General features: G+C 37.9%; 1 protein-coding gene across 1 annotated transcript in view; it reads right to left on the reverse strand.

The window, feature by feature from the left end:
• SMYD3 (SET and MYND domain containing 3) overlaps nt 1–15,372 on the reverse strand; it is a 630,991-nt gene extending 615,619 nt beyond the window's left edge. The window contains exon 1 of the mRNA XM_060192108.1: nt 15,219–15,372. Within this exon, the coding sequence (XP_060048091.1) occupies nt 15,219–15,287 (69 nt within the window). The 5' untranslated portion in view covers nt 15,288–15,372. The remainder of the gene's footprint in view (nt 1–15,218) is intronic.
• Nucleotides 15,373–15,572: the final 200 nt, after the last annotated feature.

A 15,572-nucleotide genomic window follows, 5' to 3' on the forward strand; every position in this document is an offset into this window, starting at 1 on the left:
GGGAATTCACATTAGGATCAGAGGAGCAAGGAGGAGGACCTGGGTTCAATCCTCCACTCAACCAGTTGCAGGGAATGAAGCTTCACCAACAGGGAAGCAGTGCTGCAGGTGTCTCTATCTCTCTCCCTCTCTATTTCTCTCTGTCTCTATCAGAAGAAAAAAATGGCTACCAGGAATGGTAGACTCACCATCTATCTAGATAGGCATGGAGTCCCACTGGTAGTCCTAGTGGGGGAGGGGACTGAAAAGGTAAAACAATCTTCCTCCCAATTCTTTATTGTCAATATTTAATACTAAAATCATACTGCAATGCAGGACTAGGAAAAGAACTCTGTGTTTTTTTAAGAGGAATATCTTTCGAGCCAAATACAGTAGCAATTTCTAGAAAAGCCTGACAAATTATAAACAACAGAATATAATGCTTAAGAAGAAGATTGGTTTATACTTAAAATTTATGACAGCACAAAGGCACTCTAGAATTTTATGTTCAATGTACTGAGCAGAAAGCAGCTGTTATGTAAAGAACGATTAAATGACTTCAGTGTGAGAGAATTAATCACATTTTCTTAAACTTTCTGTCACTGAAAATAAAAATGAAAAGGAGAATCATGTCAGCATTCTAAAAACAACATCAGAATAAACACTCAAACTAGGAAAATGTAAAATTAACTTATCTAAGATTTTAAAAGCTTAATTACACTAAAAAGGTTTAAGAATTAATCTACATTAATACAGTTAACAGACATCAAGTACTTACAAAATCAATAGGTATTTTTCAACAGCTATATTGTAACTCACTAACTACACAATAAGAAAAATAAAGTTCCAAAATATTTAATGTTAACAAATATGCCATCAGCAATATTCTCACAGGCTTCCCATTTCACAAATTAGGCTCACGTTCTAGTAAAATAATATTTTAAATGCTTTAATACATGCTATCACATTAGAACAGGAATGGAAAAGTCAAAGTATAAAATATATCTGCATATGAAAAACACAAACAAGGACTTGGATCATCATATTCTTCTAGTCAAGCACCAGTCAATTAACTGGTAAGTTTATCATAAAGGGAAATAGACTATCCAAAAGCTCCAATATATCAAATCGATCAGAATTGAACTGAATGGCTGCCTAGAGATAAATGGCAGTGTAAATACTATCTTTATTTCCTCTGCTTACCATCAGAAAGTTTCAAGATTCTATTTTGTCTCTTGTGTTTTGTGGCTACTGAGGTCAACCTAAAAACCTGTTAGAGTTATTGGTCTTCGAAATTCCATTTAGAAGAGAACAAGTGGACTGTAGCATAAAGACTTCACAAAGAAATGCTCCCAGGGATACTAATTAGGTTTGGGGAAGGAAGAAGTCACTTACTGAGTGGCTTCGTGGGTAAAAGGGTATAAGGGCCAATCCTGTAGTATTCACACTATGAATTACAATTAAGCAAGGCAGATATCCCACGCAGTTCTAGAAATATGTGTGCAAAAAAAAGAAGAAGGAGGAAAGAAAAATTAGAAGTAGCTCTAACTAATCACAAATTCTGCCTTAGGGAAAACTGACCGGGCAGGACATATGAAATCCAGGTTTTTAAAAGAAAACAATGAACTTTCCAAAACAAATAATCCCCCGCAAAAATATTCATAGATAATCTACAAATTTTCATAGTTTAAATAACCTGGTATGCTAATTATAATTATGATTGTTATTTTATTTTAATGAAGGAGAGAGAGAAACAGAGAGAACAACTCAAAGAGAAAGAAAGAGAAAGAGAGAGAGAGAGAGAGAGGCCAGAACACTTTTCAGCTCTAGTTTATGGTGGTGCTGAGGACTGAACCTGGGACCACAGAGTCTCCGGCATGAAACTCTTGTTTATTATTTTGTCATAATGATAATTAGAAGTAATTATTGACTTGGCAACTTTTTTACATCTGCTTTTTTCAAATAATATAAATCCTTAAGCATAGAATGATTAGAGACAAAGCTATCTAAAATAAAGTCTGACATAAACAGACTAGAAAGAAAGATCCCAAATGTCCGATTGTGAGACATTGCCATTAATCTTCTGAAGCAGTTCCATTCTGATGGTCTAGATCAGGGGCTATATTCCCTTTGGGGATAAACTGGTCAACAACTGGTAACAGCACTTGGGTAAAGAGATAAAATAAGTGTCGGATGTTAATTTTTTATCTACTGATATGTTAGTTATCATTCTACTTTTCCATTCCTATCACAATCAGCTATGTGAAAGGTAATTCAGAATGTCTTTCTAGGGGAAAAAAAAAACTGGCATTTAAATTGAGTATTGATGAATGAAAAGGACTTTGCCAAAAAAATTACATCTTGCAAAGGTTGGAATTAAGAAAGGATCCTTTTTTAAAAATTTCTTTGTTGGGGATTAATGTTTTACAGTTAACAGCATATATAATAGTTTGTACATGCATAACATACATACAACCCCCACTAGGTCCTCCTCTGCCATCATGTTCCAAGACCTGAACCCTGCCCCCATCCACCCAGAGTCTTTTACATTGGTCCAATATAGTAACTCCAGTTCAAGTTCTGCTTAGTGTTTTCTCTTCCTATTTTTGTTTTTCAACTTCTGCCTATGAGTGAGATCATCCCATATTCATCCTTCTGTTTCTGACTTATCCCACTTAACATGATTTCTTCAAGCTCCATCCAAGATGGGCTTAAAATGGTAAGTAGTATTCAACATATACCACAACTTCCTCAGCTGCTCTTCAGCTGTTGGACATCTGGGTTGCTTCTAGGTTTTGGCTACTACAAATTGTACTGCTATGAACTTGAGTATACACAAATCTTTTCAGATGGGTATGTTTGGTTCCTTAGGGTATATTCCCAGGAGAGGAATTGCAGGGTCACAGAGTCGGTCATAGAGTAGGCTTCTGAGAGTTCTCCAGACTGTTCTCCACAGAGGTTGGAACAATTGACATTCCCACCAGCAGTGCAGGAGGGTTCCTATGACCCCACAACTTCTCCAGCATTTGCTGCTGTTACCTTTTCTGATGTATGACATACTCACAGGAGTGAAGTGGTATCTCGTTGTTGTCTTTGCATTTCTCTGACAATCAGAGACTTGGAGCATTTTTAATGTTTGTTGGCTTTTTGGATCTCTTCTATGTAGAATATTTCTGTTCATATCCTCTCCCCATTTTTGGATGGGGTCATTTTTTTTCTTGTTGCTAGGTTTGGCGAGTTGTTTATATATTTTGGTTATTAGCCTCTTATATATTAGTCTGATATATGGCATGTAAAGATCTTCTTCCACTCTGTGGGAGTTCTCTTTGTTTGAGTAGTGGTTTCTTTTGCAGAAGCTTTTTAATTTGATGTAGTTCCATTGGTTTATTTTTGTCTTAGTCTTCTTCGTAATTGGATTCGTAACATTGAAGATGCCTTTAAAATTTAGACGGAAGGGAGTCAGGCGGTAGTGCAGTGGTTAAGCGCACGTGGCGCAGTGCAAGGACCAGCATAAGGATCCTGGTTTGAGCCCCCTGGCTCCTCACCTGCAGGGGAGAGTCCCTTCACAGGCGGTGAAGCAGGTCTGAAAGTGTCTATCTTTCTCTCCCCATCTCTGTCTTCCCCTCCTCTCTCCATTTCTCTCTGTCCTATCCAACAGTGATGACATCAACAACAACAATAATAACTATGACAATAAAAAAGGGCAACAAAAGGGTATAAATAAATATTAAAAAATAAATAAAACAACAAGGGCAACAAAAGGGAATAAATAATTTTTTAAAAAAAATTTAGACAGAAAAGAGTTCTGCCAATATAGGATAGCAATCTTGACTATTAAGGGAAATAACAAAGCCAAGGCTTTATAGTATTTTGAATCTTGTTCAACTAATGCTGACAGCTATTATTAATTATGTGATTACAATCACACTCACTAAAAAAAAATGTTGTCTTATAACTGAAAATATGAAGTTGTTTTCAAAATAATTTTCAAATTCCAAATCATCCAAGGCTGTATATTCCATTATGTATAAAACACTTGTCTATTTCAGTAAACTAAAAGAAAATGTAAGGCTCAGAGGAGGACCTAGAGAGGGTTGAAATGGTATGTGGAAAATTGAGAAATATTACACATATACAACTGTATTTTAATGTTGACTATAAACCATTAATCCCCCTTAAGGAAAGAAAGAAGGAAAAGAAGAAAGAATGAAAGGAAGAGAGGAAGGAAGGAAGGAAATAAAAAAGAAAGGAAGGAAAGAAGGAAGGAAGGGAAGGAAGAAGGAAGGAAGGAAGGAAGGAAAGAAGGGAGGGAGGGAGGGAGGGAGGAAGAGGGGCCAGGTGTTGGCGCACCTGGTTAAGCGCACATTACAGTGAGAAAGGAAGCGGAGTTCAAGCCCCCAGTCCCCACCTGCAGGGGAAAGTTTTGCGAGTGGTGAAGCAAGGCTGCAGGTGTCTCTCTTTCTCTCTTCCTCTCTATTTCCCCCTACACTCTTGATTTCTGACTATCTCTATCCAATAAAGATAATAAAAAAAAATTAAAAAGAAAATGGAAGACTACGGAGTATAGAACCTTGCTTCCATACAGTGCAAAGGACTCTGCAAACTTCTTTATTTACTTTTTTTTTTAATTCAAAAGTGACAAAGATAATCAAAACTCACTGATATGGGGGGCAGACAGTGGTGCACCTGTTTAAGTGCATGCATTATCATGCATAAGGACCCATGTTCCAAGCCTCTGGTCCCCAACTGCAGAAGGAAAGTCTCATGATGAATGAAACAGGAATGCAGGTGTCTGCCTTCCTCTCCCTTTCTATCTCCCCCTCCCTCAATTTCTCTGTTCTATCAAGTGAGATAAAGTTTTTTAAAAATAATAAATCTAGGGGTTCAGGCGGTGGCGCAGTGGGTTAAGCGCATGTAGCGCAAAACTCAAGGACTGGCGTAAGGATCACGGTTCGAGCCCCCGGCTTCTCACCTGCAGGGGAGTCGCTTCACAGGCGGTGAAGCAGGTCTGCAGGTGTCTGTCTTTCTCTCCCCCTCTCTGTCTTCCCCTCCTCTCTCCATTTCTCTCTGTCCTATCCAACAACGAACGACATCAACAATGTCAATAATAATAACCACAACGAGGCTACAACAAGGGCAACAAAAGGGGGAAATAATGGCCTCCAGGAGCTGTGGATTCATGGTGCAGGCACCGAGCCCAGCAATAACCCTGGAGGAAATAATAATAATAATAATAAATCTTCACAAAAGCTATTGATAAGAGCAAAATATTTTCAGTGCATACAAATACATTATTCTGAAATATATTGTCCTAGAAATTTATCTAAGAACCATTAACAAGCACATAAATATCACCCAGCATGGACTTCCAACCCCAATCACATTCTTAATATTATGCAAATATCAAGCCTAACAGTATTAAGAAACAGTTCCAATTCAACTACTGCTGATGGTTATGAGCCAGGGCTAACCCTCCTCTATCAGCTCAGAATAGCTCACAGGCAACAAATAACTGTTTAAAGAGGTAAAGAAACACAACGAGTCCTACCTTCTTGCTTGCTCCTTACATGACACAGGCATGTATACTGCAGCAGCAGCAATCCCAGCCAAACCTTGCTCATCTGTCACTAGCTTTTGATAGTCCTTTATATGGTCTTACATATGTCTATAGGTAGTTTTACAAATTACCTCACATATACCTTGAACTATCAAAAATAGTCCCTTATCCACAGGAGGTACTTTCCTTGCCTACATGTATTTGTTGTCATAGCAACAATGCTTCACATACCATTAAGCTTTGGTAATTTGAAGAAACACATTGATAAAGCAAAAATGTAAAGTTGTAAAGCATAAGGCAAGTCATAATGTGATAAAGTGATTGAATTCCTGCAACACATGGTCACTATGAAGACGCTAGGAAAATGCTTGTATGCCTCAAGTTATTTACTGTCTACTCAAGCAATCATCCAGCTCTAAAAAGGTAGCATAGAAAAAAAGGCTGGCAGAATGCTCAAATGTCAATTTTCTTTTTCTTTTTTTAAAACCAAAGCACTGTTCAGTTCTGGTTTATGGTGGTGCTGGGAATTGACCTTTGGTACCTTAGGTATTAAAGTCTTTTTGCATAGTCATTATGCTATCTTCCTAGCCCTCAAATGCCAAAATTTAAAGCCTGGATTTTTTGGTTAATAACAAAGGTCACCAGGACAGTGTGCCTGCTTGGTCACGTGCATGACCTAGGTTCCCAGCAGGCCCCATAGCACTACAAGGAAGCTTTGGTACTGGGGCCCCTCTCTCTCAGTGTGTGTTGTGTGTGTCTGTCTTTTGCCATTTCTAGCTGGAAAAAAGTGATCTCAGAGCAGTGAAGTTTTAGATTCTTTTACTGGGGGGGGGGGGGGGGAAGAGAAGAAAAGAGAAGAGGGAAATGGGATGAGGTAAGGGGAAGGGGATAAGAGAGAGGAAGGGGAAGAAGGGGGAAGGGAAGGGGAGAGACATCAAAATACTGCCTCTCCATCATGATGTCTATGGTGCTATCATGTGGTGTCCAAGATTTAACCCAAGTCCTCATCCAAAGGCACCTAGGAAGGAGAGGGAGAGAGAGAGGGGGAGAGAGAGAGAGAGAGAGAGAGAGAGAGAGAGAGAGAGGGGGGGGGGGGAGAGAGGGAGAGGGAGAGGGAGAGAGACGGGAGAGCAGAAGAGAGAAAGTGAGAAAAGACACCCCAGCTTGAACCCAAGTCTCGCACAGAGTAGGGCAAGTTCTTTGCTAGGTGAGCAATTTCCCAGACACCACAGTAACATTCTGTTATGAAAAAACTTGCCTGGCATCAAAATAACATATATATGTCAACCTTCTAAATTTGAAAGACCGTGTGTGTGTGTGTGTGTGTGTGTGTGTGTGTGTGTGTGTGTTGGGGGGAGGGTTGGACAGGGGGTACACCTGATTGAGCACACAGTTATCATGTGCAAAGATCCTGGTTCAAGCCCTGCATCACTACCTGCAGGGCAGGGGGTAGTCTTCACATGCAAAGAAGTAATGCTGCAAGTGCCTCTCTTTCTCTCTCCCTCTATATCTTTCCCTCCTCTCTCAATTTTTCTTTGTTCTGTGGAAAAAAGAAGGAAAGAAAGAGAGAGAGACCAAGCCCCAGCAATAGCCCCATTGGCAATAAGATACAAAAATGGAATTGGATCCAAGTCTGGTCACATATAATTTCAATGCTTTTCTTTGACTTGACAAATGTCTGTTCCAAAATAATGTTTCTAAATAATTTTTCTATGCTATAATACTAAGTATATGTTTTTAGGTAAAATAAATACCCCTAAAAATAATAAATAAATAAATACCCCTAAAGGAAAAGACCAAAGAGAATTTTTAATATTGCATATCTATTCTATTTATATGGCAGAATGTTTTGATTTGCAAAGACAAATATTTATAGAATCATAAAGAAACAAAACACACCCAATAGTGTCTTGAAAACAAGACAGGTCCAGGCTGAGAACTCTTGAATAATTAATATTTTAATATTCAGTTCTTCAGGTTGTAGAATCCAGATTTTAAACGATACCTTAATTCCATGCAAATTTCATTCAAATAATCTTTTTATATTTATTTATTTATTTTCCCTTTTTTTGCCCTTGTTGGTTTCCATTGTTGTTGTAGTTGTTGTTGTTATTGATGTCGTCGTTGTTAGATAGGACAGAGAGAAATGGAGAGAGGAGGGAAAGGTGAAGAGGGGGAGAGAAAGACAGACACCTACAGACCTGCTTCACTGCCTATTAAACTTATGGCAAGATATACTTGCAAGTAGATAAGACAACCAAGCTTGGCAAACATAATTTTTTATAGATAGTTTTAACCAAAGCCAGAGTATTACACAAGAAATTAGATTTGTACAAGAAAACATACTAAGAATTTATTGTCCTTCCCAACCTCAGAAGTTAACTACTACCCGATCTTTATGATAAACTTACACTACTTCATATAAACAAAGAGAAAGAGTAACTGAATGGCTAAAAATGAATATCATCACAAATAAATATCATTTAAGACATGACTCATTTTGTGTTGAAAACCCAAGTGCACTACAAATGTCACTTTATATGGAAGAACAGTTTGATAGTAATTCTCTGTTTCATTTACTCAGAAACTCAATCTATTATAAAAAAGAGAAAACATATAAATCATAACTACATCAGCATTTCATAATTAGAATGCTAGGATCTTCAAGCTGGCTGCTTGCCTGTTTTACCTAAAACCAGAAGAGAGGTATAATCCCAGTACTAAGTCTTCTAGCAGCTGTTCTAAACAGACAAGAGAGATAGCTCATCAAGCAGCTACCTCGAAATTCATGGATGTGTGCACCCCAGTGATTAGAGGTTAGCAACCCTGGTGTGTCTTACTCGCTTTTAGTATTAAATATTTAATGGCATATTTTTCCTTCATGGAAGCTAGGCACATCTGATCAGTCACTGAGATCATTTAGTAATGCAGTCAAAGTTATCATACTGCCATTTCACATCAACTTTATAATTAGATAATTCATCACTTTATTAATTCAGAAGATTGCTTTCTTTACTACTTTACAGCATGCTGCAGAAATGAACCCCAACCAAGCTGATCAGCAGAAAGCCTCCTTATGAACTTCAAACACACCCACACACACTCCTGACTTTCTGAAATAACAGAAAAGTCTTCTCACAAATTAGTCTACCTGTAACACTGAAGTTATATAAAGCACCAAAATTTGGGGGCTGCCAACTGAAAACGTTGATCTTAGAAATGAGTAACACCAGTGTCAACAAAGTAGCTCGCTTGGATAGTGAGCTATGCATGCAGCCCAGGTTCAAGCCCAGCCCCACTGTTGCTAAAAGCTTCGGGGCTGCGGTGTGTTTGTTTGATTGATTTTTTCTCTTCTCTCTCTGACTCTATCACTCTCTCTGTCTCTCTTCCTACATTTATAGAGAGTCTGCAACAGTAAAGCCTGGCAATAAGAATAACAAAATCCGAATATAATGTGTACAATTCTGTTCTTGGTTTTTTACTGGTACACCATTTTTCAGCAAAGGAAGGGCTGTTTAGCAATTTTCCATCCATGTTGATGTAAAACTCTAAGATCATAGCAAAATTTCATATAATTATTTAATATGCGGGCTCTACCAGGTTCACCCCTACCCAGCCCAATCACGTAGGTGACTTCATTGACATTCTAACAGCACCTACCAGTCAAAGTAGGTAATCTTGAGTAAAATAGTATTATTGTTTTCTTGCATCATATTTCTAACAATTATGACTTCTGTTCACATCATGAATTAGCAAGATTTTTGTTTTAATACATTCACCAATTATTCTCCAATAAAAAAAGAGTTCTCTCACAATGAAACTTAATGAAAAATTTAAGTGCCATAATTAGAAAAAAAAATCTGTCTCACAAAATCCTCATTTTAAAATCTATAAAATCACGGTGTACACTGGAAAGCCAGCTGACACTAATAGTCTTAGAAATTAAGAGTTTGGAAAGACAAGCTCTTGAGGTCACATACTTGCCCTAAAGAATAAAAATAACATGCTACCAGAAGAATTATTACTTCATTTGGAAGAAAAATAGAGGGAAAATGTCATACAGATGTGGAATTTCTAATAAAAAAGTGTGGTGGTTGTACACTTTTACAGAGTTTTTAAGTATTTTTCAGAGTTCTAGAAACATTAACAATGGCATATATATCTTGTGGTCAGAAAGGCTACTTTTATTTTTGTGTCCAATTTGTTTGCTGTTTTTGAGACATATTAGGCAAGTAGATAATTTTTTATTTATTATTACATTTCTAATAAGTCTACCAAATGCATTTCAGAAAAGGAAGTTACAAGCTAGAAACAAAAATAACTTTTTTGAGAAACCTACATAATCATCTCTTTTTTATTATTGTTGTAGTTATTATTGTTATTGATGTCGCCACTATTGGATAGAACAGAGAGAAATGGAAAGAGCAGAGGAAGACAGAAAGGGGGAGAGAAAGATAGACATCTGCGGACCTGCTTCACCGCCTATGAAGCGACTCCCCTGCAGGGGGGGAGCTGGGGCTTGAACCAGGATCCTCATGCGGGCCCTTGCACTTCACACCATGCACGCTTAGCGCACTGCACTACTGCCTGACCCCCCACGCCATAATTATCTTTTTTAAACTATTCTGTGCATAGAGAATAAGTTCAGAACCGAGTCTAATGGTTTAAGACTAGGTTTTTATTATTTAATTTAATCACAATTGCCATTTGCTCTCTCTCTCTCATATTCTATTTTTCTCTATCTCATAATTTTAAAAAAATATAGAAAACAAAAAGGAATCCAGAGACATACACAGAGGAATGGAATAGAGAAAACTAAACCTTCTGTGCCATTTTAGTAAATGACAACTAAAGTGCTCTTTATAAGGACTTTTTATCATTTTGTTTCATTCATCAAAGTTACTAATAATGTTTCTACATGAAATCCAAAGAAAGTGCTCTGAAATCCCTCTTATCCTATGATCCTGTCAATACTTCCATTTTATTTTAAAAAAAAAAAAAAGTCAAAGGAAGGGACCAGGCAATGATGCACCTGGTTAAGCACACACATACAGTGCATAAGGAACCAGGTTCAAGCCCCTGGTCCTCACCCGCAAGGGGAAAGCTTTACAAGTGGTGAAGCAGGACTGCAGATGTCTCCCTGTCTCTTTCCCTCTCTCTCTCCCCTCTTCAATTTCTGTCTCTATGCAATAATAAAAATTAATTAATTAAAATATTTTTTAAAAAAGTAAAAGGAGCCCAGAAATTAATAACTTGTATGAGACACCATATACACTTCATAGCTAAACTTCACTTTTATTTATGGAAGTAGGTATCATTCCCATTCAAAGATGAGGAAACTGAGGCTGGAGAATTTCACTTATGTGCCTCAGGAAGCAACTTAATCATTATACCATATGGCCTCTATTTACAATGGTCTTCTTTTTCTTTTAATAACCATCCTTCTTTTCCTTTTTTAAGTTCCCTTTCCTAATTTTTATTTACTTTTTATTGGATAGGACTGAGAAATTGAGAGGGGAAGGAGGATAGAGAGGGAGAGAGAAAGAGTGATACCTGCAGCACTACTTCACCTGCTCATGAAGCTTACCCCCTCCAGGTGGGAACCTCAGTTTGAACCTGGGTCTTTGCACGTGGTAACGTGTGTGCTCAACAGGTGTGCCAATGCCTGGCCTCTTAAATTGGTCTCCTATATAATTGTAATTTCCTCATATTGTAAGACTTATATTTATTAAACATAATATGTAAGTCGTTTATATTTGTAGCAAATGTTTAGAACTCAATCAGTAACTCCAGCCAAGGCAGTTGTCACATCAAAATAAATCCATTTAAAAATCGAACTGAAGATGATGTTTAAAGATAGAAGCAGAAGTTAAAAAAAAAAGTATGGGGTGTTTGCAGAGATGGAAACATACATCTTCTTTTCTGTAAACAATCTGACAAAAAGTCAGCAGAGATGAATCTGTTTTTTAGTGTGCATGAACATATAAGTAATGGGATGCCTTCTACTGTCTCACTAACAAATACATCTTCTGATCACCTCCCCCTCTTTGGTGACCTTTTTTACTGTCAGTAGTAACCACCACATTACTCACACCTTATATTTTTAATTTCACTCTGGCCACACACCCATAAATAACAAATGATCTGTGTTCGGAAAGAATAGGGGGGGGGGGAGGAAGAGAGGAAGGAAGGAAGGAAGAAACTTGGGAGAGAGGGAGGGAGGGAGGGAGAAAGGAAGGAAGGGAAGGAAGAAGGGAGGATGGGAGGATGGAGGATAGGAGGAAGGGAGGAAGGGAGGAAAGGAAGAAGGGAGAAGGAAGGACTACTGTGCAAATAAAGCTTCAACCAAACCATTCCAGCTTCCTGACCCAACCATAATCTCTGTAGCCTCCTCAATGGCAATTTTGTAGTCACCACTACCATCATTAATTTTGTATTATGATATATAACAGACATTTTAAAGCACGAAGCATTCGTTCAAACTCTTACTGAAATCGCTCACTATAACTGAAGCAGACATTCCACAGGTAACAGCCACCTTTTCCAAGTTTCCCCAGGAATGCTCCATGTAGGTTTCTCGGCTCCGAGAGTTCAAGTCAGTGCCACCTCATCCCTAGCATTTCTAAACAATGACCTGTGATTGTTTCCCAAAACTGTCTTCTGAAATCCATGCCACTGATTCTGCTTCCTTTGACTAGTCCTCCTTGGCATCCTTTCATCGAGAAATTTCTCCTTCCTATGTCTCATACTACTCCATTTTTAAAGCCCAAGAAACAAAATGAAAAACAGCAAATAGGCCAGCCTCTGTGGAACCTGGAGCACTCTCAGATGGCTAGAAATGGGCCTACCCTATGACTCTGCAATTTCTCTCTCGGGGATATAGTCTAAGAAACCAAACATACCCATCCAAAAAAGATCTGTGTATACTTTCTAAACATCTAAACACCAGTGGTTAATTGTTACTCACGTCTGCTTATATAGGGATGGAGAGTAGTACTACCAATGCTAAAGAAATGGGGGGGAGAGAAATACCTGAAAATATAACTGAAGAAAATATACAATAACATCTTTGAGTAATGAGAGTAAATGTTTCTAAGTACAACCAACTCTTAAACAGAAGCAGCACATTCAGCACTAAGAACCTCTTTCAACAGGGGAAACACACTGGTTTTCAAGAGTAAGCCCCAATGTTCAAAGTACAAACTGCCAACATTTGAGGAATTAATCATGTTCTACTATTAACAGAGTCACCATCTCAGCATAGACAATTTCATGGGCTCACAATTAAGAATCTTCTCTCCTTCCATTGCTCCATTTTCCTTATCAGGCATGTGCACGCTTGATAAATATACAGAAGCCTGAAGTGAGACGTCTGCCTCGTTGTGTTTTCCAATTTATAGATGACTTCCAGAGAGTATTAGTCACACATTTCTATAATCCTACATGAAGGGTGATGTACACATAGTAGGTCTGCAAAATTATCTGCTTAATTCAGTAAGCAAACTGAACCAGGGAGGCCAATTATCAGAATCTGCATGAGGCTATGGGCTCATTCCCTAGTGTAAAAAAGTTCATGTGTATTAAAAAGGAATATATAGGGAGTCGGGCAGTAGCACAGCGGGTTAAGCGCAGGTGGTGCTAAGCACAAGGACCAGTGTAAGGATCCCGGTTCTAGCCCCCGGCTCCCCACCTGCAGGGGAGTTGCTTCATAAGCAAGCGGTGAAGCGGGACTGCAGGTGTCTATCTTTCTCACCCCTTCTCTGTCTTCCCCTCCTCTCTCCATTTCTCTCTGTCGAATCCAACAACGACATCAATAACAACAACAATAACTACAACAATAAAACAACAAGGGCAACAAAAGGGAATAAATAAATAAATTTTTTTTAAAAAAAAAGAATATATAAATAATGGCATGTCTTGTACATTGTCACTAACATATAACTCTTCAGCACATCTCCCACGCTTTGGTCACCGTCACTGTCATCAGTAGCAACCACCACTTGCGTTACACCTTGAATATTTAGTTCTCTCTAGCCACACCTCCAAGTAACAAATTCTCTAAGCTTCAAAAAGAACTACAATGTCAATAAAACTGCATTGAACACATGCACCTACGATGTTATAATTTTCAGAAGCTTGTGAAATAAACAAATAAGAGATTTCTCAAATGTATAAGTAACCATTATATTCTGAAATATATTTTAAATTATAAACCCATCCAAACTGAATGTCAAGACAGTATCATCTCATCAGGAATCATAAAAACACCCTAAGGAATAAAAATACACTTGAGAAAAAAATAGGACTAACTCCCCAGTAATCATATTTCAACTCTTAGAAAATAGTTATACAGAACATACAATAAATATTCACAGGTTAACTTCAACATTATTTTTTCTAATTTTACTTATCTACTGTCAGAGCTTTACTGGGACTTTGCACTTACACGATGCTACTGCTACCAGCAGACTGTTTTTGTTTGTTGTTTTTGTTTTCTGTCTCTCTAGATAGTGAGAGACAGAGAGAATGAGTAGAGATACCACAGCACTGCTCCACTGCCCATGCAGGTGCCCCTGCGCATGTTGCTCCAAAGTAGTGGCCAAAGAAAGGGTCAAACCCAGTTCTCAAACATGGTAAAGTGTGCTCTCTATTACATAAGATGGGTCCTGGACCATGTCCCAGGTCCCTATAACTGTAGCATTAGATATACAATCACAGACTACAAAGTAAGGGCCAGCAAGATAGCACCCCTGGGAAGGCACCTAGTATACCACACATACAATCCATGTTAGAGACCCCAGCCCCCACGGCACTATGGGAAGCTTAAATGCTCTTTGTCTCTCTCTTTCTAACTGGAAAAAAAAAAAAGTTGGCCTGGAGGAAAGAAATCCCAGTAATAGTAAAAGGTAAAATCACCCTCAAATGTAATTTTTTCCGTGTTTTTAGATATGATTAGCATTGAGACAAACCCATAGCATGAGAAAGAAAGCACAGCAGAAGCAGACTCCTAAGCATGACAGTAATTGGGAGCATATCTTCTCCTTTGTCCTAATCCCTGGTTATACATAAAAAACCAATCATTATATCTTTTTTCTCTCTAACCCTTCAAACCATCTTTGAAAAGAGTACTTCAGGAGAGTATTACCAATAGAACATAGGTAAAATATTTAAATGAACCTGCCACCTATATACCTAATATATCAGATTTGAATGATATGAAGCATCTAAACAAATATTCAAGCAACTAGTTTAAAGCAGAAACATTCATGTATTCAAATTATTTAGAATTCTCTTCATCAAGGAATAGATTCCCATAAAGTCTTTGTTCCAAAGGCAGGCTCTGTCGCTAAAACACCATCACAAAATTAAACAAGTGCAATGGCAAATGAATTTGTTAATATAGAAGAGTGGAATGTGCTCCTTTTCTAGTAAGGAAATCAAATCTTTCTTTTAAGAAATGTTTTGAGAGTTAACAATGAACATATTTAGAATACTAATAACACAAGAAAATAGCCCCCTCTTTTTTTTTTTTTTTTTAGTGTAAGCAATATGATTTTCTAATTTTACTCTGCAGGGTATGGGAATAAGGCAAGAAAGGTCCTGGCTTTTCATGAACCAACAACAAATAAGGTGTAAAGGGTTGGCTTACAATATGATCAAAGATGTGAGACTAAACACTTACTTTTGCGAAGGCTTCAAAAATGTCAAGGGAAGATGGCAACTGAGAAGCATCCTGCATTTCTTCTCTCATGAAGTGTTGAAATGTCACTGCCAGTTGTGTGAGGCCCTCTTTCTTATCATCTGTCAGTCTGTTGATATCTTTTTAAAAAAAAAAAAGAGAGAGAGAGAGAGAACGGAAGAAACTCAATCACAAATTAAACTTCTTTTCCATACTTTTTATTTCAGATAGACATATGCATGCCAAGAAGGAGAAAGATAGTGGGTAGGCATCAGAGCATTACCTCCACCATTCAGGGAACATTCTCAGGTGTTGCGGTGAACTTGAACCCAGACTTTCACACAAAGTAAGATGCAC

The sequence above is a fragment of the Erinaceus europaeus genome, chromosome 6, assembly GCF_950295315.1.
Source record: "Erinaceus europaeus chromosome 6, mEriEur2.1, whole genome shotgun sequence".
Lineage (NCBI taxonomy): Eukaryota > Metazoa > Chordata > Mammalia > Eulipotyphla > Erinaceidae > Erinaceus > Erinaceus europaeus.